Here is a 26,539-nt window from a genome sequence, read left to right on the forward strand (position 1 = left end):
CAGATTGGCTGCCCTTTTTTTTCTTAGACTATGAATAACCTAAGTACCAATTTTCAAGTCCCTACGACATTTATATCAAAGGTTATCGCACAGACAGGCAGACATACAGATTGGCTGCCCTTTTTTTCTTAGACTATGAATAACCTAAGTACCAATTTTCAAGTCCCTACGACATTTATATCAAAGGTTATCGCACAGACAGGCAGACATACAGATGGACTGCCCTTTGTTTTTTTTTTTTCTTAGACTATGAATAACCTAAGTACCAATTTTCAAGTCCCTAGGACCTTTATATCAAAGGTTATCGCACAGACAGGCAGACATTAATTACAGATGGACTGGCCTTTGTTTTTTTCTTAGACTATAAATAACCTAAGTACCAATTTTCAAGTCCCTACGACAATTATATCAAAGGTTATCGCACAGACAGGCAGACATACAGATGGACTGCCCTTTGTTTTTTTTCTTAGACTATAAATAACCTATGTACCAATCTTCAAGCCCTTAGGACTCTTATATAAAAAGTTATCACACATAGGGGCGGGTAGACAACGGCATTAAACAACTATCAGGTTTTTAACATTCGTATACTGTACTCCTTCAGTTACTCCGCTACTCCTTCGTATACAATGTTGTGGAACTTTCCAAACCACCCGTACTCCCCTTCCTTTTTCAACTCCACTTACAGACCATACACAGATTAAAAGTAATCATTCCAAAAGTTTATAACGCGTTCTTGAAACCATAATACGATCAACAAATATTCAATATAAATAAAAGTACGACAGCTGATGTATTGAAAATTACGGCATTTTTGTACCTATATCACTGACAAAAAAAGTTAAAATGTAGGATCAATCATATTTTTTCATTCATATGGGAACCGCAAACTTCTTTTAAAAATATTGGAGATACAATGTGTTTATAATTAGGAATATATATAAATAAGTATAGGAGATTAAATATGGTGCAGACCAGATTGGAATACGACTCGCGAATTACGTCGTATTCAGGGAAGATTTAATAAAAGATATTCCCTTTGTCGAGAGGTGTTTTCGCAGAAAAGTGTTTGAGCGACTGCGTGAACTGTCACAATAACTGTTCCCTTTATCAAAGGCTCTCCGCGAAGAATATAAACTGGGTAGGTGTGAGAACAAAGCGTGTATTTGTGACGCCTGTAGTACTTGTATAACCTTCTGGCAACGTGAATCCAAAGACAACCGCAGCTGTGCCGACGACTATGTTATAAGAGAACAGCTGACTTTAGCTCACTTTGTGTTTTCACGTGCCTCGGGTTACCTTGTGTTGGGTGTCACTTTCACACTGTATACATCCAAATCACCTATTATGCTAATTATCTCACTTTCAACAATCCCTTTCATTCAAAGGTAAAATTGTTAAATTATCTGTTACTCAATATTGAATATTGGCATCTATACAGTAACAGTCATAATCAGGTACTATAGGTATTTGGTGTTTTGCATTTGAAACTTACAGTATTTATAAATACGAAATGAAACTAAGATATTTAAACCGCATTTACTAACTAAAAATTAAATTTGAAATCGTTCTGTTTTCACTCTCCTATAAAAGTTACAAAAAAAGTTTGTAACTTTTTTGAAACTTACCACGCGAGCACGTACAAAATGACTAGAAGAAAAATCACACTGGAATAAAATGTTGAATCGTAATAATAAATTTTACGGATGAAAAATTATTTGTTATATTATTAAAAAAGATTACAAAATACCATACAAGTAAATACAGGAGTGTTGGGTATAGTTTTAAATTTTCAAAGTTGGTGCATTAAAATTGGTATCATTGTTAGTATTGTTAACAATTGTAGTTATTTTAATATTTAGTAGAACAAATTTTTATTATCAAAAATAATTCATGTTTATCATTTCTTATCATTTTGTAATACGGACTATGCAAAAACAAAAATGCACTCCTTTTCAGCTGTGGTATAAGTAGCCTCTGAAAGTAAAAACTAAAACCGGTCGCGGTTTGGTTGAAAAGCAATTAAATGGCGGTCATGTTAGAGCAGCAAAGGTCAGAACCGAAGTCTAATACAGGAGTGACATTTCATTATGAGTCGGGCATGCATAAATCATGAAGCCAGCTCCTGGCCTACAAAGCCAATCACGTTGTTGACACTGGCCTCGCTCCCGTGTCCGTTAGTTCCTAATATCGATTCTTTGTTTAAAGTTTCTTATTGGCGATGGAAGGTTTGAACGGACAACTAGATTTCGGACATTTGCCACCGTTATATGTTACAAAAGGTATAACACAATGTTTCGACGATTGGAATCTATCCTCTTCGTCAGGTGGGGGAGGTATTAATACATACAAAAACAAATAACAGAAAGAAGAAAAAAGGGAAAGAAGTGATTCAAACATACCTAAAAGCTACTTGCAGTCGATTCTTATTGTTAAAAAGTGTAATTTTATGTGTCAATTTAAATTACGATGCCTTGCGCTTAGTGTAATGTTTGAAATCTGACACAGATAATCTAAAATATCTAAAAATATAGATAGGTCTATAAAAAGAATAAGTATTCTTAAATGCTTATAATATTTCCTAAACTTCTTGTTATATAGATAATTTTTGTATCTCGAACTATTTTCGAGATATTGATTAAATGTCAATCTCATGGGAATAAATTATTAATTTAGTCGTCACAACTACCTGCTTCTTCCGATCGAGCCAGGGTTATTACATATAAACCTAGAATATTTAAACAAGCAGTCTTGTATCACTCCATATTTAAAACTTAATATACTGTATTATGTATTTTAAACAGTTGATATACTATCTAGTTTAAAGTCCGATATCAAATACAAGCGAGTCCGAAAGACTCGCAGTGCCGTACACCGGCACACGACAGACGTGAGGGGGCTTCCAAGTAGAGGTGGCGCAGATATAAAAACTGTGCAAGAATATTTCTGTCCTCCACTTGAGAGTCCAGTCACGAGTTGACAGAAGGCGTGGGATCCACCCTACCCCAATTAATATATGGCTCAAGCCACATGTACCTAGACAGATATAAAAACTGTGCAAGAATATTTCTGTCTTCCACTTGAGAGTCCAGTCACGAGTTGACAGAAGGCGTGGGATCCACTATTCCCCATTATATACAGCTCAAGCCACATGTACCTAGGCAGATGTAAAGACTGTGCAAGAATATTTCTGTCTTCCACTTGAGAGTCCAGTCACGAGTTGACAGAAGGAGTGGGATCCACCCTACCCCATTATATACAGCTCAAGCAACATGTACCTAGGCAGATTTAAAGACTGTGCAAGAATATTTCTGTCTTCCACTTGAGAGTCCAGTCACGAGTAGACAGAAGGCGTGGGATCCACCCTTCCCCATTATATACAGCTCAAGCCACATGTACCTAGGCAGATTTAAAGACTGTGCAAGAATATTTCTGTCTTCCACTTGAGAGTCCAGTCACGAGTTGACAGAAGGCGTGGGATCCACCCTTCCCCATTATATACAGCTCAAGCCACATGTACCTAGACAGATGTAAAAAACTATGCAAGAATATTTCTGTCTTCCACTTGAGAGTCCAGTCACGAGTTGACAGAAGGCGTGGGATCCACTATTCCCCATTATATACAGCTCAAGCCACATGTACCTAGACAGATGTAAAAACTGTGCAAGAATATTTCTGTCTTCCACTTGAGAGTCCAGTCACGAGTTGACAGAAGGCGTGGGATCCACCCTTCCCCATTATATACAGCTCAAGCCACATGTACCTAGGCAGATTTAAAGACTGTGCAAGAATATTTCTGTCTTCCACTTGAGAGTCCAGTCACGAGTTGACAGAAGGCGTGGGATCCACCCTTCCCCATTATATACAGCTCAAGCCACATGTACCTAGGCAGATGTAAAAACTATGCAAGAATATTTCTGTCTTCCACCTGAGAGTCCAGTCACGAGTTGACAGAAGGCGTGGGATCCACTATTCCCCATTATATACAGCTCAAGCCACATGTACCTAGACAGATGTAAAGACTGTGCAAGAATATTTCTGTCTTCCACTTGAGAGTCCAGTCACGAGTTGACAGAAGGCGTGGGATCCACCCTACTCCATTATATACGGCCCAAGCAACATGTACCTAGGTAGATGGACTTCACCATATCGTATAGCTGTTAAACGCTCAGAACTACTTTAAAAAATACTTTTAAAATAATGTTTTGTTAAAGCCAGAAAAGTTTTTCTAACTAAAATACATTTTGAGATTACCTTTCTTATGGCTTACAGATATTTTGGACAAGAGATCTTAGGTGTTTTTTTTTTTTGTACGAGTAATATTGTTTAGTATGAGTACTTGTTTAAGTGCTAAATAATAAATTCCAAAACTTCTATTGCAAATTATTTGTTGTGAATCAAATTAGTTTACCAATTTTGAGACTTAATTTTAAATTCGCTTGTAACGTTATAAATCAACATGTAAAAGGTTTGGTTATTTTTTTTTTTTAGATCGTTATTTATAAATATTAAGTACATTTATAATTGCGCTCTGTTTTAAATGGATACAATAAATGATGGGTGTTTATTTAAATCATGTCATTTAGAAGATCATTGCTATTGAATACAATATAAGCATCTTAACCCAACAAATTTAATTAAATGAATCACACTTAATTGGGGTATTTTCGAGTAGATAATCGGGTTTTCTTCTTCCTATAAATTAACATATAATTTCCCTGCATGATTTATAATGCATGTCGAAATTTAACATCTAAATTGACTGGGTTTTTGTTGATGTTTTCTGCAAAAAATGTAGGAGCCACAAGAGAACTTTTAAGCTCAACTCAATGCACCATTTAGAAACATTTAATCGTTATTTAGCATTACTACCTTATAAATACAACTTCCGTAGGATGTCTTAATTCGTACACCTGACCAATTCTCTAAAGCGATGCAACATTTAGAAGTTTTATTGTAAAAAAAAGTGTTATATCTCACATTATCCGACCATCTCTCTATCAAGGATTTTAAAATTATCCCTAAAATATTGGACCTCAAGTTACTTACAACATTCTTGAGTGCCACATAATGATAGTGTTTATACATGCGCAACGATCGTTACATAAATTAAGGTTAGGAAGTGACGAAAAGTCATTCTGTAGAAGTAAAACATTCGTACCATTAAAATTTAAAACCTTTTACTTCAATTAAATCTGAATACTAATAGTGAAGTATATAGAAATAAGTGGTGTCGCTACCGTAAATATTGCCTTAGCAAGCAAGTGTATTAGAAAAAATCTAAATTGTGATTGGTGATTTCCTTGTGCAAATAGAGGCATCGTTGTTAACCAAATTTGCAAACGTTGAAGTCCAATCTCTTCGGCCATTATTATATACACGTGGATAAACATCCAGATAAAGCTCATAAATCTAGGAAAGGCTTGCTTACCCTTAGTAATTCAGTACAATCCAAAGTTTCTTATGTACGAAAGTGTATTGAATGATTACAGTTTAAGTTAATCTAAAGAGTAAACTATTCTATTTATTTGTTTCGCCCTGAATATAATACGAAAGCCTTAAAGTGTCTTGAATCTTAAATGGTGGAATTGGTTTTTTTTGTAGAATTCGTTTTTGATAGGTCGCGGCTCTTTAATATACTGTTTCTGAATACAGGATAAATATAAACAATGCATTATTCAACGAGGAAAGATGTTCATTTGAAATAGAATCTAAGGCCACCATATAATCAGCCCCAAAAGGCGGTTAAGGTAAAGATATGCAGTTTTTACAAAATCTACACAAACGAGAACTGACGGGAGAGATATGTTTCTTGTTTATAAAACAAATATGATAAAAAAAACTTGAATTTGTCTTAAATTATATTTAATTAAATAATATAATTCCTTAAGCCACAGGTATATAAAAAGCTGTATCTCACTTAAATATTGTAAAAAACTCAATTTTAATCTTCATTCGTTTTTATTTGGGCTTGATTGCAAAATTACTAAAATTTTCTAATTGAAATGCCTAAACTCCTCGTGGATTGGTCAAACAGGTGTACTACGTCAGGGAACTTATTATAAAGGCTATGAGTTTAGAATAAAACATGCCGTATTAAAATAAATCGCTAGCGCCTACATAGTTGTGATACTTTGTCGATCGTTCTAATACAGAATAATAATATTTCGCCTTATTTGGCACGTATTATAATTTGAGTTGCATGTTTAATTTATATTTGGATGTTTATAGCTTCACCTTGAGTATAGAATAAAAATATGTAATACCATAAAGCCAGCCTAATAGGCCTTAATGTTACGTCTGAGAAGTCAATGTTGCTCAGAGTGTTGCGAAGTACGTCTGTTGTAAACCTAGAGTGACACTAAATGTCTTCAATGTCGATCAATACACTACAGCGCGTCTATCGCGGCTTCACGTGTATTCCTTTTGAATTCCCAAGTAGGGCATGTAACTTGTATGATTGCCCCACAACGTGAGCCCCTATTGAATCCCCTCCGGCTTCTTAGAAGCGTCATCAATTTCCCGCGAAAGTCGGGGTTTCTCCAACACCGGCGTTTTGTCACACAAAGTGAGGTTCGTTTTCCATTATTCTGTGTTTATCGGCATCTAACAGAATCAGTGATATTTTGTAGCTTCACAGTCGCTTCGATTGTTTTTTTCTATACTGTTATTGGGAAATGTAATAATGTATGACGTTTAGAAGCACCCAGAATCTGAATACAATAGCTAAGGAGTGGCAATGTGGAAACAATCTGCAGTAGGGTTTCAGATGCCACTTTGTGCGTTAGATGTCAAAGTTTCATCCTGATTCGTCTCAGTCAACCTTCTGCTTGGAAAGTAAACAGCAAAGTCTCTGAATCTGAGTTTGATGTTTGCTTTACAAGCAAAACATTGACAGTCTTCAACAGGTATGTTGTAATGTGGATGAGATCTTGTAATATAATGTTGGAACTTATATTATAATAATATTGTAGGAGCCGAGAGCCAGTACATAACTTTGTTTTTCTTATAACCGATCAAAAAATCTTCCCTAAGTAAAATATAGATCGCCAGCCGCGGTTATTTTGCGAAGATCAAAACAGGAGGGTAATTTGTTCTCAGGATGATTTTTCACTGGTTTGATACGTTTAAAACCGACTGTCAGAGACATAAATAATAGTTATTTCATCTTCAAAGATTAAGATACTGAAAGCCAACATTTTAATGGTTAAGTAACAAAGTAAAAAAAATATGTCTTATTTTACCAGGTGATGTTAGGACTAAGAAGCCTTCCGAACCACCACCAATGGCCGGGCAGGCGGGCTGCTTGCAAGGACAGGATCGCTTAGCGGTCATCCAAGCAGCAGCCTCGCCCGGCGTTGCTTATTTCGGTTATTTACCCGCTACACTGCGCCATTGGCCTAATGGTCTGTATATAGTTAGCTAATGCGGTTTTTACATTTAATTACGTGTCTGACTTTTGGTCTGACGTGTGACATGCTAAGAAAAATATAATCGAAAGAATAATTGTTTAACATTTGTAAACCTGTTGATGCCGTCCCATTTTGACGTTCACCAAAACTACCGCAGCTGACGTTCGATCCCTTTCTAACGGAAAATTATTTTACCGATTTCAAGAATAATCAGGTTGTGTGCTTATACAATGCAAATTGGCTGTCGGATTTTAATACTTTTTAAGAGGTATTTAAGAACTAAATTATATATTTATATTTATCTAAGTGAACGTGGACTGTTTATGTTTCCACTGTGAAACTAAATACAACATACCACGTATTTCTGAATACTTATTAAACTACCAGAACACCTGTAGATTTATCACAATACTTTTTTATACAAAACACTCGAACGTAAGAATCTATAAAATAAACATGAGGCGGCATAGCAATACAGTAAGGGTCGCCCTACAGTGTTATTTCTACTCAGGGTTTAGTACCGTAGTCCCACTGTTATGAGGGAGGAATTGAATTTGGGGAATAGAGATCAATCCACGATCCTTTCACATTTCCCAGAGGTCCATATACAGTTTTTAATCAAAAGGCAGATAACTGATTCAGAAGGTACATTTAGTATTAGTACACATTATATAGTATAATGACCATTTTATATCGTGGAGAAATTTAAACTTGTTTCCCGATAAAAAATGTTGAAACTGTTCAAACTGTTACTGGTTATTTGAACCTAGATTGTTACTTAGAGATCGGATTTTGGGGACTACATAGAGAACTTCGAAATTTGAGTTTAGGTTATTTTCAAGTCGTGTTTCTAGAGTCACATAATGCCCACACTGATACGTTAAGAATCCTGTACACTGATCATTATTAAACTATTAGAGGCGACGACATAGAGAACTTCGAAATTTGAGTTTAATTTTCCTATACGCTGATCATTCTTAAAGTGTTACAGGATGAAGGCGTAGGAAGGTGAATTTTTTCCCCTTTCAGTATTGTTGAGGATGTTCATGGTTCGGAATCCACGTGAAAGCATGAAATTTACTAGTAAAGGAGAGGCCTATCTCTTATCAATCCTTTTATCCACCCGTCCCCGTGTCCCACTGTTCTCTACGAGGATTTTATCAAATAGATATCACAGTACAAGGTCGATGGAACTGAAGAAAAGTGCTACGGTCATAAACAGGACTTGAGCTACGGTATTTCAAACTAAGATCCAAAGTCCGATGTCTTAGACCACTCGGAAACCAGCAGTCCATGATCCATCATTAACTCTCTCGGTTATATGACATTAATTGCTATCGCACGCAAAAACAGACTTTATCCTAGTTAAAACATAAAGCAACAGCTCATACATCTACTACGATACTTTATTCATATTCGCTGTATAGGTTATGTATGTGTTACCAATTTATAGATTGATAGGCCAGTTTGCTAAAAAAAAGGATTAAATTCATGAAAGTTATGAACTAGAGAGCTTTCAACTGACACAAATTAAATTTTGTTTTGAGTAATAGGGCGCTATTAAACTGTACAGATTTTCAGATAAACATATCATATTAAAACCAGAAATACCTGTACGGTCCTTTCGTCAAGAACGTCTCTTAAAGCTTCTTTAGCTAATCTTGGTTTTGGTTCTCGAAGTCAGCCAAGTAAACTAATATAATACAATACTTTATAATAATATAATTACTTGAGCTGCAGCTTCTACTTGATCCTTCTACTTTTCATGTGGATAAGTTTGATTAGATTTTGGATTTATATAAATTATGACGTTCGGCAAATTCTATTATTTCATTTCTATATAACATTTTTACCTTTTTTCCTTGCATAATTCCATTATTCAGATGGACAACAAATTTAAAAAGTACACAAGCTTTGCAGCAAGCTTCTGATGAATATCTTACGATATAAAATCAAATAGAAATCAATAGTTATATTTATTATACAGCTGCCAGAAACAGATATTGTTGAAAGGTCTTACACTTATCAAATCTGTCACTCGATATTAACTCAGAGCCACGAGCAATTTATCAAGCCACTATTGATCAGATATAAATTAGTCTGAGTGCCTAGTGCGAAATCCCTGGGCTCAGAACGGCCAATATTCCAGTGTCGGCGAGGTGCAGCTGGGCACTCACAACAAGACAGATCGATCCCCAGTCAGATTTTAATATAACCTGGAGAACTGAATAATGCTTCGTTCACCATTCTCAGATGAAACAGTCACTCTCGTTCTTATTGTTATATTCCAATATTGTCGTAGTTAGTGTGCATGGATATTGTTTCGATAAAATATCACGTGAACATTTTGAAGTGATCGAGTCACCCAACTACAACAACACTAACTAACTACAACTTGGCAACTACGTTTCTAATACTAAATCTTATTTCCCAAAACATTTTAAAGTCGAAATTAGTTACTACACAACCGCTGTGTAAATTAAAAAGTTAGGCCCCACCAACCCTCTTGATCCAATCTTTAACACTCTACTCCCTACAATATCTTAACTTTTTACTATTTACACAGCAATATAGGAGTTTGCTACACCCCTTGTTTCTTAAAAGTTTTCGTTGAATTTCCACAAAATTTCAAATATGTAGCTCATTTAATTGTGATGGTTGGGCTACTTGTGATGTCACATGTTAAAATTTCTTGTGACTATTCAGTCTGCTTACAAATTTATTTATTCTGTTAAGGTTGGCTTGCTTCTATAATTTAACACACGCCATATTCTTTGTTTGGATACACTAAACGGAGTAGCTTGCTTGTAGAATTTAACATAAACCATATCCTTTGTTTGGACACACTTTTAAGGTTGGCTTGCTTCTATAATTTAACACACCCCATATTCTTTGTTTGGATACACTAAACGGACTAGCTTGCTTGTAGAATTTATCATAAGCCATATCCTTTGTTTGGACACACTTTTAAGGTTGGCTTGCTTCTATAATTAAACACACGCCATATTCTTTGTTTGGATACACTAAACAGACTAGCTTGCTTGTAGAATTTAATATAAGCCATATCCTTTGTTTGGACAAACTGTAGAGGCAGGTTTGTTTATAAAATTTAACACACACCATAGTCTTTGTTTAGATTCACTAAACGGAATGGCTTGCTTATAGCATTTAAAATACATCACATTTCTTTGTTTGGAAATACTTTATTACCTTTTGGGTTTTTAAAACTTTGTAAACATAAGTTGTAAGGGACACCTGATTAGAGGCGCATAAAGTGTTCATTAAACCTGAGCTGTGTTTTGGGCCATTTATAACAAATTTTAAAAGTATCATTTCAACTTTTGGATTTCAGTATTAAAAAGCCATTTATGAGATTATTCATTCTGCAGTAATGCTAATAGTCAGTTATTTGGCAACCTTAAGTACTACAACATTATAGAAATTATTCTGCATACATTATGCAAAATCTTATGCCTGCTGTTTGTTGAATCTCATTAACATTCTTGTTCTTCACGTTATGGTCTTGATGTTATTTACAAACCTTTAATATGCAAATTGATTGCATTAAATGTATGATTATGTAATCTTCATAGTGGCCTTCCCCTGAGAACATGGAAAGACACTGATGGCGTATAAATTTGTTTTTATACCCTGTAATTTTGAAAGTTTGGTGATTAATTACATAAGGAAATTATTTTATTATGTGGTATGTAGAAAACCAAGGGTCCGAAAACGTATAAGCACTCGAAAGTTTTAATTGTGAAATTGGGTTGAGTTGTATGAATATATAGAGAAAATGTAATATGTAAATATATTCATCTCTGGAGATTGCAGTGGTAGCGCAGCCAGTTGCATGACAAATGTAGAGAATATGACTCGACCACAACTATTTAATTCCCCCTCAGAAATTATCACCCAAAATGATAATCACATTTATTGTTTCACTAGTTTTGATTCCCTAATTAACTTACTGACATCTACGTATAATTTGTTTAAATGAGGCCATGTATAAAATATTTAAAATTTTACGAAAAGAATTACTCTACCCATGTGAACGCTAATGATTTACCTGCTTCTCCTCAGAGGAACCATATAGAGGGTTTTATTTGGTTTGCCTGAACATCGGTGAAGTCTATCATTCGAGGGACTGGAAAAACTTAATTCCTGTCTGTCTGTCTGTCCGTCTGTCTATCTATCTGTCTGTCTGCTCAAACGATATCTCAAAAACTAACTGACCTATAGACTTGAAATTCTGTACGAAGCTTCATTTCTATTTTATCAACACAGAGTTCAATGATGGTGCATGTCACTCCATATTATTTGGCTGGATATTATCAAAAACATTTACATCGCTATTATGGGTAACAATGATGGCGACGATATATTTATAAACAGGTTCAGTTCAATCATATGAGGTTTTAACATGTAACATATTAACGCATGCAGATTATTCGCTCTGAAAATAGAAAAATTAATAAAGTCAATATTAAAAAGTTGGTGACGAGGTTCGATTTCAGTGCACACTTGAGCCGTAATAAACTTCAACCAAACAAAATTTGGTTATTGAACAAAGAATGAGTACGATTTAAAGTATTCATAGTATATATAAAATCACATCCACTTTTTATCCATCTGCAGGACCTCTCGAGAATTAAATGGGCTATAGATTTGCAATTTGCATGCAACGTCAGCGAAACATGTTATGCGATACTTAGTATGGCGTACTCATACATGGTTATGAAGAGTTTAGAAATGGGTTAGTTAAACTTTGAACATTCTCGGTCCCAGTAGAAACTTTGAGAACTCCTCGGTGAGGGAATACAAAAGTCTCAGTTCGGAGTTCAAGTTGTTGAGTGGTCATAGACATCAACAGGGACTGCAAAGCGTAAAACTGGAGAGCACACTAAGTTGAGTGGCATGACGTCTCGCTACAGCCATTGAGAGATCGTTACAAAGGATGTCTGATAGGCAGATGGATCTCACATTATGTCTACAGAGTCTTCAGAATAGACGTCTGATAGGCAGATGGATCTCACATTATGTCTACAGAGACTTCAGAATAGACGTCTGATATGCAGATGGATATCACGTTATGTATACATAGACTCCAGAATACACGTCTGATAGACATATGGATATCACGTTATGTATACAGAGACTTCAGAATAGACGTCTGATAGGTGCAGATGGATCTCACATTATGTATACATAGACTTCCAGAATAGACGTCTGATAGACATATGGATATCACGTTATGTATACATCATCTACAGAATAGACGTCTGATATGCAGATGGATCTCACATTATGTCTACAGAGACTTCAGAATAGACGTCTGATCAGATGGATATCACGTTATGTATACATAGACTCCAGAATAGACGTCTGATAGGCAGATGGATATCACGTTATGTATAAATAGACTTCAGAATAGACGTCTGATATGCAGATGGATATCACGTTATGTATAAATAAACTTCAGAATAGACGTCTGATAGGCAGATGGATATCACGTTATGTATACATAGACTCCAGAATAGAAGTCTGATAGACAGATGGATATCACGTTATGTATACATAATCTACAGAATAGACGTCTGATATGCAGATGGATCTCACATTATGTCTACAGAGACTTCAGAATAGACGTCTGATAGACAGATGGATATCACGTTATGTATACATAGACTCCAGAATAGACGTCTGATAGGACAGATGGATATCACGTTATGTATACATAATCTACAGAATAGACGTCTGATATGCAGATGGATATCACATTATGTATACAGAGACTTCAGAATAGACGTCTGATATGCAGATGGATATCACGTTATGTATAAATAAACTTCAGAATAGACGTCTGATAGGCAGATGGATATCACGTTATGTATACATAGACTCCAGAATAGACGTCTGATAGGCAGATGGATATCACGTTATGTATACATAGACTTAGACGTCTGATAGGCAAATGGATCTCACATTATGCCTACACTTCAGAGTAAACCGATGTGGATTATCATAAAACAAACAAACTAGTTTAAACTATTTCAATAGTTTAAATATGCGTATGTTGAGTTCCGTTCCTTTTCACTTTCCACTTAGTGCAGCGTCTGAAATCTGATATCACAAACTTGGCGCCTGGAATCTGGAGTTAACGACCATCTGAAGAGATGAAAAAAGGTCGGCGACGAAAAAGTTCAAAAAAGCCCTACATCGTTTAGACATAACAGACACCTAGAGTACAAAATGTAGTATAATCTAGATTAATAGGTATTCTCATTGTCTCATCGGGTACACTACGATGTCTCACACAAATAGTGCACCTAACTGAGTCATCTCCTCGTAGCTCTGTTGCTTCACTTTGGGATCAACCTTTTCCACCATAGCTACGTTATGTGCAGTTTATTCTCCAGTTAGAATAAATCGAAAGGTTTTGAAATGCTAGCTTGAAAAACGAGTACATGTATAATATCGTGAAATATTGAATATTTAGATGGCTCCTTAATTTTTATCCATGACCCAACAGTACATCAGTTAAAAGTCTGTAGCAGTATCAGAATTTCTCCTAATTTACGTGTTTTTCTCGTGGTTATTGGTTTATTCGTATGGAACTAAATTTTAATGGTAGGAATTCTGTAGAAAACATTTCACCTATATTGTTTGCTTCTTACATAGTTCACATGACGTTCACTTTGCATACGGAAAATGATTGAGTATCGTCTTATCTACTGAGTCGTCTTCAATATTTTCTATTTTATTTTTATGAGGCGTTTGATCTCAGATACACATTTTTTAAAGAAAGCATGTACAAAGCAGGTGAGCACATAAAGTAGTCAGAGGGTTCGTAAAAGCCACCTCTTCTTTGTGAGTCAAGTTAAGGGTCGTATAAAAGCCAAAAGTAACTTGAAAAGGAAAGTATAAACGAAGTAAAATAACAATTTAGACGTAATTCAGTCCTTTTCATTGATCTACTTTGATACTCTCGGTCTAGATCGGTCAAAACCTAACCTCAAAGTTATAAGACTATCTATTACTTTCTGTACTATTCAAATTTACATACTGGCGTTACAAGTGGCACAATGTCTTGTAATATTACAAATTCAAACATTTTTAGTTATATAACATAAAATTTATTGTTTGTAGATAACGTTATATTGGTACAGTTAAATGCTAATCCAGTCGTTAGCCTTTAAAACGCTAGTTGGGTCTAATATTAGCTTTATGCTCTACAAATTATGTTATATTTGTACAGTTAAATGCTAATCCAGTCGTTGGCCTTAAGAGGCTAGTTGTGTCTAATACTACCTTTGTGCACTACAAATCATGTTATATGTGTACAGTTAAATGCTAATCCAGTCGTTAGCCTTTAAAAGGCTAGTTGTGTCTAATATTAGCTGTATGCTCTACAAATCATGTTATATTTGTACAGTTAAATGCTAATCCAGTCGTTGGCCTTAAGAGGCTAGTTGTGTCTAATATTAGCTGTATGCTCTACAAATCATGTTATATTTCTACAGTTAAATGCTAATCCAGTCGTTGGTCTTAAGAGGCTAGTTGTGTCTAATACTAGCTTTACTCTCTACAAATCATGTTATATTTGTACAGTTAAATGCTAATCCAGTCGTTGGCCTTAAGAGGCTAGTTGTGTCTAATATTAGCTGTATGCTCTACAAATCATGTTATATTTGTACAGTTAAATGCGAATCCAGTCGTTCGCCTTTAAGAGGCTAGTTGTGTCTAATACTAGCTGTACGCTCTACAAATCATGTTATATTTGTACAGTTAAATGCGAATCCAGTCGTTGGCCTTTAAGAGGCTAGTTGTGTCTAATATTAGCTGTATGCTCTACAAATCATGTTATATTTGTACAGTTAAATGCTAATCCAGTCGTTGGCCTTTAAGAGGCTAGTTGTGTCTAATACTAGCTGTATGCTCTACAAATCATGTTATATTTCTACAGTTAAATGCTAATCCAGTCGTTGGCCTTAAGAGGCTAGTTGTGTCTAATATTAGCTGTATGCTCTACTAATCATGTTACATTTCTACAGTTAAATGCTAATCCAGTCGTTGGTCTTAAGAGGCTAGTTGTGTCTAATAATAGCTTTGTGCTCTACAAATCATGTTATATTTGTACAGTTAAATGCTAATCCAGTCGTTGGCCTTAAGAGGCTAGTTGTGTCTAATATTAGCTGTATGCTCTACAAATCATGTTATATTTGTACAGTTAAATGCTAATCCAGTCGTTGGCCTTTAAGAGGCTAGTTGTGTCTAATATTAGCTGTATGCTCTACAAATCATGTTATATTTGTACAGTTAAATGCTAATCCAGTCGTTGGCCTTTAAGAGGCTAGTTGTGTCTAATACTAGCTTTGTGCTCTACAAATCATGTTATATTTGTACAGTTAAATGCGAATCCAGTCGTTGGCCTTTAAGAGGCTAGTTGTGTCTAATATTAGCTGTATGCTCTACAAATCATGTTATATTTGTACAGTTAAATGCGAATCCAGTCGTTGGCCTTTAAGAGGCTAGTTGTGTCTAATATTAGCTGTATGCTCTACAAATCATGTTATATTTGTACAGTTAAATGCTAATCCAGTCGTTGGCCTTTAAGAGGCTAGTTGTGTCTAATACTAGCTGTATGCTCTACAAATCATGTTATATTTGTACAGTTAAATGCTAATCCAGTCGTTGGCCTTAAGAGGCTAGTTGTGTCTAATATTAGCTGTATGCTCTACAAATCATGTTATATTTGTACAGTTAAATGCTAATCCAGTCGTTGGCCTTAAGAGGCTAGTTGTGTCTAATATTAGCTGTATGCTCTACAAATCATGTTATATTTGTACAGTTAAATGCTAATCCAGTCGTTGGCCTTTAAGAGGCTAGTTGTGTCTAATACTAGCTGTATGCTCTACAAATCATGTTATATTTGTACAGTTAAATGCGAATCCAGTCGTTGGCCTTTAAGAGGCTAGTTGTGTCTAATACTAGCTGTATGCTCTACAAATCATGTTATATTTGTACAGTTAAATGCGAAACCAGTCGTTGGCCTTTAAGAGACTAGTTGTGTCTAATACTAGCTGTATGCTCTACAAATCATGTTATATATGTACAGTTAAATGCTAATCCAGTCGTTGGCCTTTAAGAGGCTAGTTGTGTCTAATACTAGCTGTATGCTCTACAAATCATGTTATATTTGTACAGTTCAGTGCTAATCCAGTCGTTGGCCTTTAAGAGGCTAGTTGTGTCTAATACTAGCTGTATGCTCTACAAATCATGTTATATGTGTACAGTTAAATGCTAATCGAGTCGTTGGCCTTTAAGAGGCTAGTTGTGTCTAATACTAGCTGTATGCTCTACAAATCATGTTATATTTGTACAGTTAAATGCGAATCCAGTCGTTGGCCTTTAAGAGGCTAGTTGTGTCTAATATTAGCTTTATGCTCTACAAATCATGTTATATGTGTACAGTTAAATGCTAATCCAGTCGTTGGCCTTTAAGAGGCTAGTTGTGTCTAATATTAGCTGTATGCTCTACAAATCATGTTATATTTGTACAGTTAAATGCTAATCCAGTCGTTGGCCTTTAAGAGGCTAGTTGTGTCTAATACTAGCTGTATGCTCTACAAATCATGTTATATTTGTACAGTTAAATGCGAATCCAGTCGTTGGCCTTTAAGAGGCTAGTTGTGTCTAATACTAGCTGTATGCTCTACAAATCATGTTATATTTGTACAGTTAAATGCGAATCCAGTCGTTGGCCTTAAGAGGCTAGTTGTGTCTAATACTAGCTGTATGCTCTACAAATCATGTTATATTTGTACAGTTAAATGCGAATCCAGTCGTTGGCCTTTAAGAGGCTAGTTGTGTCTAATACTAGCTGTATGCTCTACAAATCATGTTATATTTGTACAGTTAAATGCTAATCCAGTCGTTGGCCTTTAAGAGGCTAGTTGTGTCTAATACTAGCTGTATGCTCTACAAATCATGTTATATTTGTACAGTTAAATGCTAATCCAGTCGTTGGCCTTTAAGAGGCTAGTTGTGTCTAATACTAGCTGTATGCTCTACAAATCATGTTATATTTGTACAGTTAAATGCTAATCCAGTCGTTGGCCTTTAAGAGGCTAGTTGTGTCTAATACTAGCTTTGTGCTCTACAAATCATGTTATATTTGTACAGTTAAATGCGAATCCAGTCGTTGGCCTTAAGAGGCTAGTTGTGTCTAATATTAGCTGTATGCTCTACAAATCATGTTATATTTGTACAGTTAAATGCGAATCCAGTCGTTCGCCTTTAAGAGGCTAGTTGTGTCTAATACTAGCTGTACGCTCTACAAATCATGTTATATTTGTACAGTTAAATGCGAATCCAGTCGTTGGCCTTTAAGAGGCTAGTTGTGTCTAATACTAGCTGTATGCTCTACAAATCATGTTATATTTGTACAGTTAAATGCTAATCCAGTCGTTAGCCTTTAAGAGGCTAGTTGTGTCTAATACTAGCTGTATGCTCTACAAATCATGTTATATTTGTACAGTTAAATGCTAATCCTGTCGTTGGCCCCTAGGACACCGGTTGTGAGTAGTACTAGGTATTTGCCTTACAAATCAAGTTACAGGTTGAACGAAGAACTATTTTTAATTCATTTTTTGGAAGAGCTCAATCTTATTTTATGTAATAAATAAAAGAGATTATTCACTATAAAATCTCCTAGAAAAATATGGTGCAAGATAGTTTCACTGTAGGTGCTCCTTGGATTCTGAGACCTGTTCATTATTATTCCTAGGCTTAGACAGAGCTATAATAACAGTAACTGTCTCAAGTATCAGAGTGAAAAGTTGTAAGTGCAAAACATTACCTAAACTAAATGTTATTTGTAATAAACCGTATTTTTCGAAAATCCGACAAAAAGCCATTTGAAAGCATTGGAAGAGGTTTAACAGTTCAGAATCTCTCAATAGTTTATAATTGTCGCATTATGTAAGTAGATAATTTCCATGTTGTGCTAATCATAATATCGTCAAACTGTATTAAATACTTTTTAAAACGGTCGATACGTTAGGTCATTATGATATACAATTTTTATTTAAGTTGTAGCAGTGTTATAGTCTAAGAAATATTTTTACAGCTTTTAGAACATGATTTTTATTGAGTCTTTAAGACGTTCTTCCTAATATTGTTGTTGTCAACCCTAATATTTGTTTCCAGATCCCGCAGATCCTCCGGCGCGGCGGGAGGTGTCACACCACAGACCCGAGTCCTGACGCCTGGGGGTAAGTGTAGTAACGACTAATATTCGCTTACTCTATTCATGTACACAATTTCACGTAACCTCATCGTTGTACTCGTACTTAACTGTACGGTTGTGCGATGTGGAGCCAATAACGTGTACGCTTCGACGCCCTTTTATGAGTTTCCACGAGTCCATATCACGTTAATTTACCTTGTATTCGTAGTTGGCTGTACGGTTGTGCGATGTGGAGCCAATAACGCGTACGCTTCGACGCCCTTTTATGAGTTTGCACGAGTCCATATCACGTTAATTTACTTTGTACTCGTACTTTACTGTACGGTTGTGCGATGTGGAGCCAATAACGTGTACGCTTCGACGCCCTTTTATGAGTTTGCACGAGTCCATATCACGTTAATTTACTTTGTACTCGTACTTTACTGTACGGTTGTGCGATGTGGAGCCAATAACGCGTACGCTTCGACGCCCTTTTATGAGTTTGCACGAGTCCATATCACGTTAATTTACTTTGTACTCGTAATTGACTGTACGGTTGTGTAATGTGGATTCAATAACGCGTACGCTTCGACACCCTTTTATGAGTTTGCACGAGTCCATATCACGTTAATTTACTTTGTACTCGTAATTGACTCTACGGTTGTGTAATGTGGATTCAATAACGCGTACGCTTCGACGCCCTTTTATGAGTTTGCACGAGTCCATATCACGTTAATTTACTTTGTACTCGTACTTGACTGTACAATTGTGTAATGTGGATTCAATAACGCGTACGCCTCGACGCCCTTTTATGAGTTTGCACGAGTCCATATCACGTTAATTTACTTTGTACTCGTACTTTACTGTACGGTTGTGTAATGTCGAGCCAATAACGCGTACGCTTCGACGCCCTTGTATGAGTTTGCACGAGTCCATACCACGTTAATTTACTTTGTACTCGTACTTTACTGTACGGTTGTGTAATGTCGAGCCAAATAACGCGTACGCTTCGACGCCCTTGTATGAGTTTGCACGAGTCAACATCACGTTAATTTACTTTGTACTTGTACTTGACTGTACGGTTGTGTAATGTCGAGCCAATAACGCCTACGCTTCGACGCCCTTGTATGAGTTTGCACGAGTCCACATCACGTTAATTTACTTTGTACTCGTACTTTACTGTACGGTTGTGTAATGTCGAGCCAATAACGCGTACGCTTCGACGCCCTTGTATGAGTTTCCACGAGTCCACATCGCGTTAATTGACCTTGTACTCTCAAAGCGCAGTTTGTTTACCGTCCCCGTGCAATCAGGCCTGGATCGCTGAGGCAGCGCTCGTTTTAAATCAGTTAAATCCCCAGGCTTTTCGATTTCGATGGCGTTCCAAACGATGAATGTTCCGTTTGAATCTGTGATGTCTGTTCTTAATGAATCCACTAGCTACTGATTAAATTAAGATAAGCTGAAAGTTGATGCAGTTTGGCATTGACGTGGTGCCATTGATTTTTTAGAATATTTTGGCTTAAAAAACTCAGTAGTTTAAGAGAAAATAAAAGTTTTTTTGATCACTCAACCAGGTATGACAAGCATTCCAAGTAGTATAATTTGGTAAATTTTGGACTCAGGTCTTAATAAAAATAAAACTGTTAAAGATAAATATTTGAACTTTCGGAGATGCCCATAAGTTATACCTTCATGGTGTTTCATGTTGTATAATGATTTATTATTTACATAATTCAGTTTTGAATTCATTGAATTTAAAAAGAAATTACATGTTTCATTTCAAATAAAAGTTAAGGAAATTTAAATTCTCAATAGATAAATATTAGTCATTCTACCCAGTTATAATTTAAGTTCATGCTGTACTCAAAAATAATACAAATCCATTTTCTCCGGGCCTGTCTATGGAATAACTACAATTTCTCATAACTACGATAACTACGAATAACTACGATATTTGTTTGATTGTCCTGTCCTGGTAATATATATATATATATATATATATATATATATATATATATATATATATATATAAGGCTGTGACTAAATAATGTTTAAATTTTTAATCCTACTCCAACTTAAAAAATAACTGTCCGTACCAAGTTAAAGCTCACTAATCAAAATTAAACAAGTTTCTAAGTTCATATAGTGTACCGTGAATACTTGAAAGTTAAGACTATATTAAAAACTAGTCAAATCGTATGAGCTTTTTATTCTTGTTCTCATTTTAAATAATGTTACATACTCATTGCATTGTTGAAATAAGATGCATAGATAGTTCAAGAAATGTATTGTTTTAAAATGGTTTTAATGTGAGAGCATAAACTAACAATTTCACGGTAAATATTCATTTTACTCCTGGTCAGGAAATCGAATATGTCATGTTCACAATGTCACAACTCTTTGTCGTCCGTTATACAGGAAAAGGCTTAAATGGAATTTACCCACAGCAAAGGTTTATTTGGTTTGCACGTTCTATGTAACAATGTAAAAGCTTTGAATTTGTTTTTTTTTAACCTAATTTTAATTCATTATATTGTTTGTTAGTGTGTGAATTACAAGAGAGCTTTTTCCTGTTAAAATTAGTTAATAAGGATCTACTTGTAGAAGTGCTTACAGTTATTATTTACATAAACCCGACTCTTATACAAATAAGTACTGTCAACAACTGTGAATGTTTATTAGTTCTCCTCTTAACAGATAAAAGAGTAATTTACTGTAAGACACGTGGATAAAAATTATCATGATCTCATATACTATTCTTTGTTTGAAGTTTATTTTTGACAATGGAAGGATTATGAAGGCAACGGGATTTTTCCGGACATGTGCAATCGTTCAGTGAAACAAAAAATCAGATCTACGTTTCGAGATCTGCAATCTGATCTCTTCTTCAGGTAAATAACTAACCTCTCTTATATTCCAACTAGTCAAACAATAATATTGTTATTACAGAGTTTCAAATATTTTTATTACGAACTATTCCAATAGCTTCATGAAGTATAATTGTGTTACTCATGTAAAAATAAAATATACATGTTCTAACTACGTTAAATCTGGAACAAACCAAAGGTCATCTTTAAATAACAATATTAAAATTGAATTGGAAATTATAACAAATCAAATATTTGAATCTGCTTAAATACTTTGAGGGAATCAGTAATAACAGGAGTTTGCCGGGGACTCGTTCTTGTATTTCATTTAAAATTCAATCAGCAAAGAAAGTCCTTGTTTAGAATTACTTAATAATTCAATTAATGAAACTGAATTAAAATTCCTTTGCGTTCTCAAAACCTCAACCTATTAACCATAAATAATAATCACAACACATAGTTTTAGCTGACTATCTGAACTGAGAGTTAAATGTATTGTAGTTAAAAAATGCTATAGCGTGATTCTATTTTTATTCTAAGACCTTTTAAAAGCGTTAGTGAGTTTAAAGTAAATTTTAAATTTGCATACAGTTATACTGGGTGGTTTTAAAATCCATCTCTTTTTTTAATTTGTGCTGAGTTACACAAAGTTTATCTAGAACGAGATGGTTTATTAGTTGTTTGTTTTAATGTCATATAGACATATTTGTCTGTTCTGTTTTTTTTTATTATTATTAAAAACTAAGATTTTTAGGAACGTGTGGTAGTTTTCGATTTATTGGTATTTTCCTTCTTGGTAAAACTATCACACTGCAAGGAGAAAGCAGGACACTTCAAGGTTATTTCAAATATTGCCTTGAATTCTTCTCTTACAATTGTTCCTAGTGAGTTTTTATTTTTCAAGCTGTAAAAAGACTAAAGAACTGGTTTTAATGCATCAAAATTTAGACCATTGAAGTAGCGTGTAAGATCAGCTCTCCTTTAGTTGCAATATCCTAATATTTATAACACAGCCTAATACTTTCTAAAATTGCTAGTTAAAAAATACAATCTTTAAAAAAGTATTCAATCTTTAAAAATCTACCTGGGATGACTTCATAGGAAGAAGTATGTGCTGCCTCACAAAAGTATGTGCTTAGAACTAAATAAAACTCTTTACAAGCACACAATTTAGTTAATCTCAAATATTTATATTTTACGTTCAGTAACATATTATAAACTTGACAAATATGTATCACAAATCATGCCGTACTTCAAATGGACACCTATCACAACAGTGAGGGCCACAAACGCTGGAGCAGCTCTGTTGTGGTGTAATCCAATAAACGGAATTCACGTTTGTTTTTATTGTTTACCATTTGTTTTAGCCCCAGTCTTTTATAGCGTAGATTGTTTGTTGTAAACGTTGGATTACGACTGTAAAAGGGCATACTCGATCCATGGAATACTGCTGTGTATTCATTACCACGCTTTCAACTATTGCCAAAAACAGTTACTCGTTTGGAGCTGTATAATTTATAAACAATGTCGGTATTACTGTTATTTTCTGTGAAACATTGTTCTACCAGTTGTTACCTGTTGTTTGGCGTATTATTTTTTAATGAGAGGCCCTTTTAAGTCTTATTTTCCCATTTTATGGGCCATTAGTCTGTGCAAGTATGTTATCAGAGTCGATACAGTTGATGGTACTCATAAAAAGTGCAACGGTCACAGTCAGGGTTTTAACCTGCGTTATGTCTATCTCAGATCTAAAGTCGAACGTCGAACGTCTTCGACCACTCGGCACAAAATATCAAAATCGTTGTATTTAATCATTTCAGAGATCGTAGTGTTTTCGATTTTTGTCAATTTAGCACTAACTGATCTCTTATAAATATGAAATTTCAGTTTTTGTTTAACTTAACCGGGCCCAAAGATGGAGAGCCGCGAATTCAAACAACTTTTATCAGTTACATAATACAATAATGAAAAATGCAAATCACCAGCAATGTCTTGGGTTTTTTTGGTAGTTACGAGCCCTTTACATAAAGTGACCAAGTTTAAGGTTTCATTCCAACAGGTATGACCTGAAACTATTTCTTCTTCGTTGAACCTACTTTGCGATGTATATAATCTATACCTAGCACTAAACATCTCTACATGGTGTTATATCATTGATTATACATTGAATGTTAGTAGGCCTAAATTTGGTCCTTTTTTATTACGCATTGTGGCCAGCAATGAGGATATCACCGGGAAACTTTATCCAGAAGGCGGTTTTTCCTCCAAGTACTCTTCTGATCAATGATGGAAAATATGGTAAATCCGTATCTCCACAAAATATTCCACCTTATCGGCATAGATCCCAGATCAGTTTTCTCCAAATAGAGAACTATCAGGAATCTTAATTCAGCAAATTATATGTTCTAGGCATCCCCGTGATGTCCTAGGAATTCTTCTTCTCAAGAATTCTTATCCAAATAGGCATTCTAAGTAGTCCTGGGATCAGTAACTGAGCAACATCAGTAATCCTTATCCAAAAAGTAGTCCTAAGCATTCCTAAGATTAGTAACGGAACACCATTAGTAGTCCTTATCCAAAAAGGAGTCCCAAGCATTCCTAAGATTAGTAACGGAGCACTATTAGTAATCCTTATCCAAAAAGTAGTCCTAAGTATTCCTAAGATTAGCAACGGAGCACCATTAGTAATCCTTATCAAAAAGTGGTCCTAAATATTCCTAAGATTAGTAACTGAGCACCATCAGTAATCCTTATCCAAAAAGTAGGCCTAAGCAATCCTAAGATTATTAACGGAGCACTATTAGTAATCCTTATCCAAAAAGTAGTCCTAAGTATTCCTAAGATTAGCAACGGAGCACCATTAGTAATCCTTATCCAAAAAGGCGTCCTAAGCCTGCAGTCCTGAGATTAGTAACAGAGCACATCGGTAATTCTTATCAAAATAGTCGTCCTAAGCCGTCCTGAGATCATTATAGGAGCACCATCAGTGATTCTTATCCAAAAAGACGTCGAAAGTATTCCTGATATCAGTAACGTAGAATTATCAGGAATCCTTATTTGGATAATGAAATATCCTTTCCTGGTATAATTAGTTGATATTTGGAGGTATTTCTACTTGATACTCCTACGTTCATCTTTGCATCAAAGCATTGTAGTCTTTATTATTGCATCATCCTTACCTGAAAGATGAGATGTCCTGGAGCAGCTCTGAGGTATTTGAACAAAATTTCCATACCCGCTTCTCACAGAGTATTGTTGTACCAAGCCTGGAGCTACTGAATAAGCTGTATCTCGACGAGGGAACAGACTGTCTCTACGTTGATATCGCTAATTTTATTCCTACCATTTGCACTGTTCGAAATAAATATTATGATTAATAATTAATGGAAGTATATTTATTTATAGCTTATTATAAATAAGTATATACATTCAAAAAATGTGTTTTATATTATTTTTGTTAAAAATTATGGTTTTTTTTCCCTCCTGCCTGTGAAGTATCTATGTTTTCTGTGTACAAAGTCTTGTACATGACACTCCTCTAAAAGCACACGCCTTAAACTGTAATGTAAATTATAAATACAAGAGAGTTTAACTTAAACCAATATCTTTACGTACAACTCTATTTATTTTTAAGGCTGTAAAAGTTAGATACACAGCGTGAAACTCCCACTTTTCCCAAACTTCCAGGGTTTGTTTATTCAGAGGCCAGAGGATTCGACAAGATGGCTGCTTCAATGTATGGAGTATTCAAAACACTAGACTTTATGATCTAATGTCGAACTTGTAAAAATGAAGAGACAATTTAAATATTGTTAGCGAAACCCGTGTTACAATTACATAGTTATTTCAAAATTTGACCTTACATTAACATTCAACTTGGATTATACACTGAAAACAAATTTGAACACGAACACAACTATTTTTAAAACTTGTTATACAACTACAACAAAAAACAATAACGAAATCTCAGTAACGAGAGCACGTGGCTCAATTTCCATTCTATTGTCGGTAGCTCAAAGGGAGGAGCCAATTGTGCACACCTGAATGTCGGCTACAAAGAAACGTCCAGGCGGGTTAGTGATGGCTCTTCTGGGTTGTGTAAGGCCACTACTATCTCAGTTAAACTTTCCTTATAGTCGACCTCGAGAAATACTTTTGGCATGATTGGATGAGAAATAGATTGGATATAGCTACTATCTTATTTTTTTATATACAATAACTGTTTTTAGAGTTTCAAAAGTTTAAATTCATAGATGTTGTCCTGGCGGACTAAATTTTTGGGATACCAATATAAACATTTAACTTCTTTTTGCACTGTTCTTTTCTGTGTAGCCACGTGAACGTGCGATTGTTGATCCGAGTTCGAACCCCGTCTGTGACCGTAGTTCTTGCATTAATACTGTCGACCTCTCGTACTCGCACTGAAACTCTCCCACTCCACTCCACTCCAGCACGTGTTGGTCCCAACACAGGACTCGTTTTGCTCTTGAGGACTTAAAGAACGAGGCAAAAATAAACACGAATCTAAATAGCCCTATGATGTATCACGAATCAAAACAAAATGAAGAAAGAAAACAGCTACTATATGAAAAACTTTGATTAAATAAAAGAGAAGTAAAGTAAAGATTTCTTATTTTACCAGGTGAAGTTAAGGCTAAGAATCACTATCTAGCACTTAACCTGGGGACCAACGGCTTAAAGGTGACTTCCGAACCACCACCAACGGCCGGGCAAGCGGGCTGCTTGCAAGGACAGGATAGCTCAGCGGTCACCCATCCAAGCAGCAGCCACGCTCGACTTTGCTTGATCCGGTTATCTTGCTATAACCATTGTACCCGCTACGCTACGCCATTGGCAATACAATACGCCAATAAGGCTGATTTATAAACATATATTTCGAATCATTTATTATATACTGTCAGTATTGGATGAATGTTTTATATGTTTAATGCAAGTTTGTATAGGCGCTATCTTGAAACCAAAAACAATTTACATAAACGAAAATTATGAAATTAATTAGTATAGTA

General features: G+C 35.2%; 1 protein-coding gene across 9 annotated transcripts in view; it reads left to right on the top strand.

Moving 5' to 3' along the window:
• LOC124357879 (cAMP-specific 3',5'-cyclic phosphodiesterase) overlaps positions 1-26,539 on the top strand; it is an 809,095-nt gene that overhangs the window by 703,078 nt on the left and 79,478 nt on the right. For all 9 annotated transcript variants that reach the window (XM_046809970.1, XM_046809977.1, XM_046810019.1 and 6 more), the window contains one exon: positions 18,624-18,688. In XM_046809970.1, coding sequence (XP_046665926.1) covers positions 18,624-18,688 — 65 coding nt within the window. The remainder of the gene's footprint in view (positions 1-18,623; positions 18,689-26,539) is intronic.

This window comes from Homalodisca vitripennis, chromosome 1 (assembly GCF_021130785.1).
Source record: "Homalodisca vitripennis isolate AUS2020 chromosome 1, UT_GWSS_2.1, whole genome shotgun sequence".
Classification (NCBI taxonomy): domain Eukaryota; kingdom Metazoa; phylum Arthropoda; class Insecta; order Hemiptera; family Cicadellidae; genus Homalodisca; species Homalodisca vitripennis.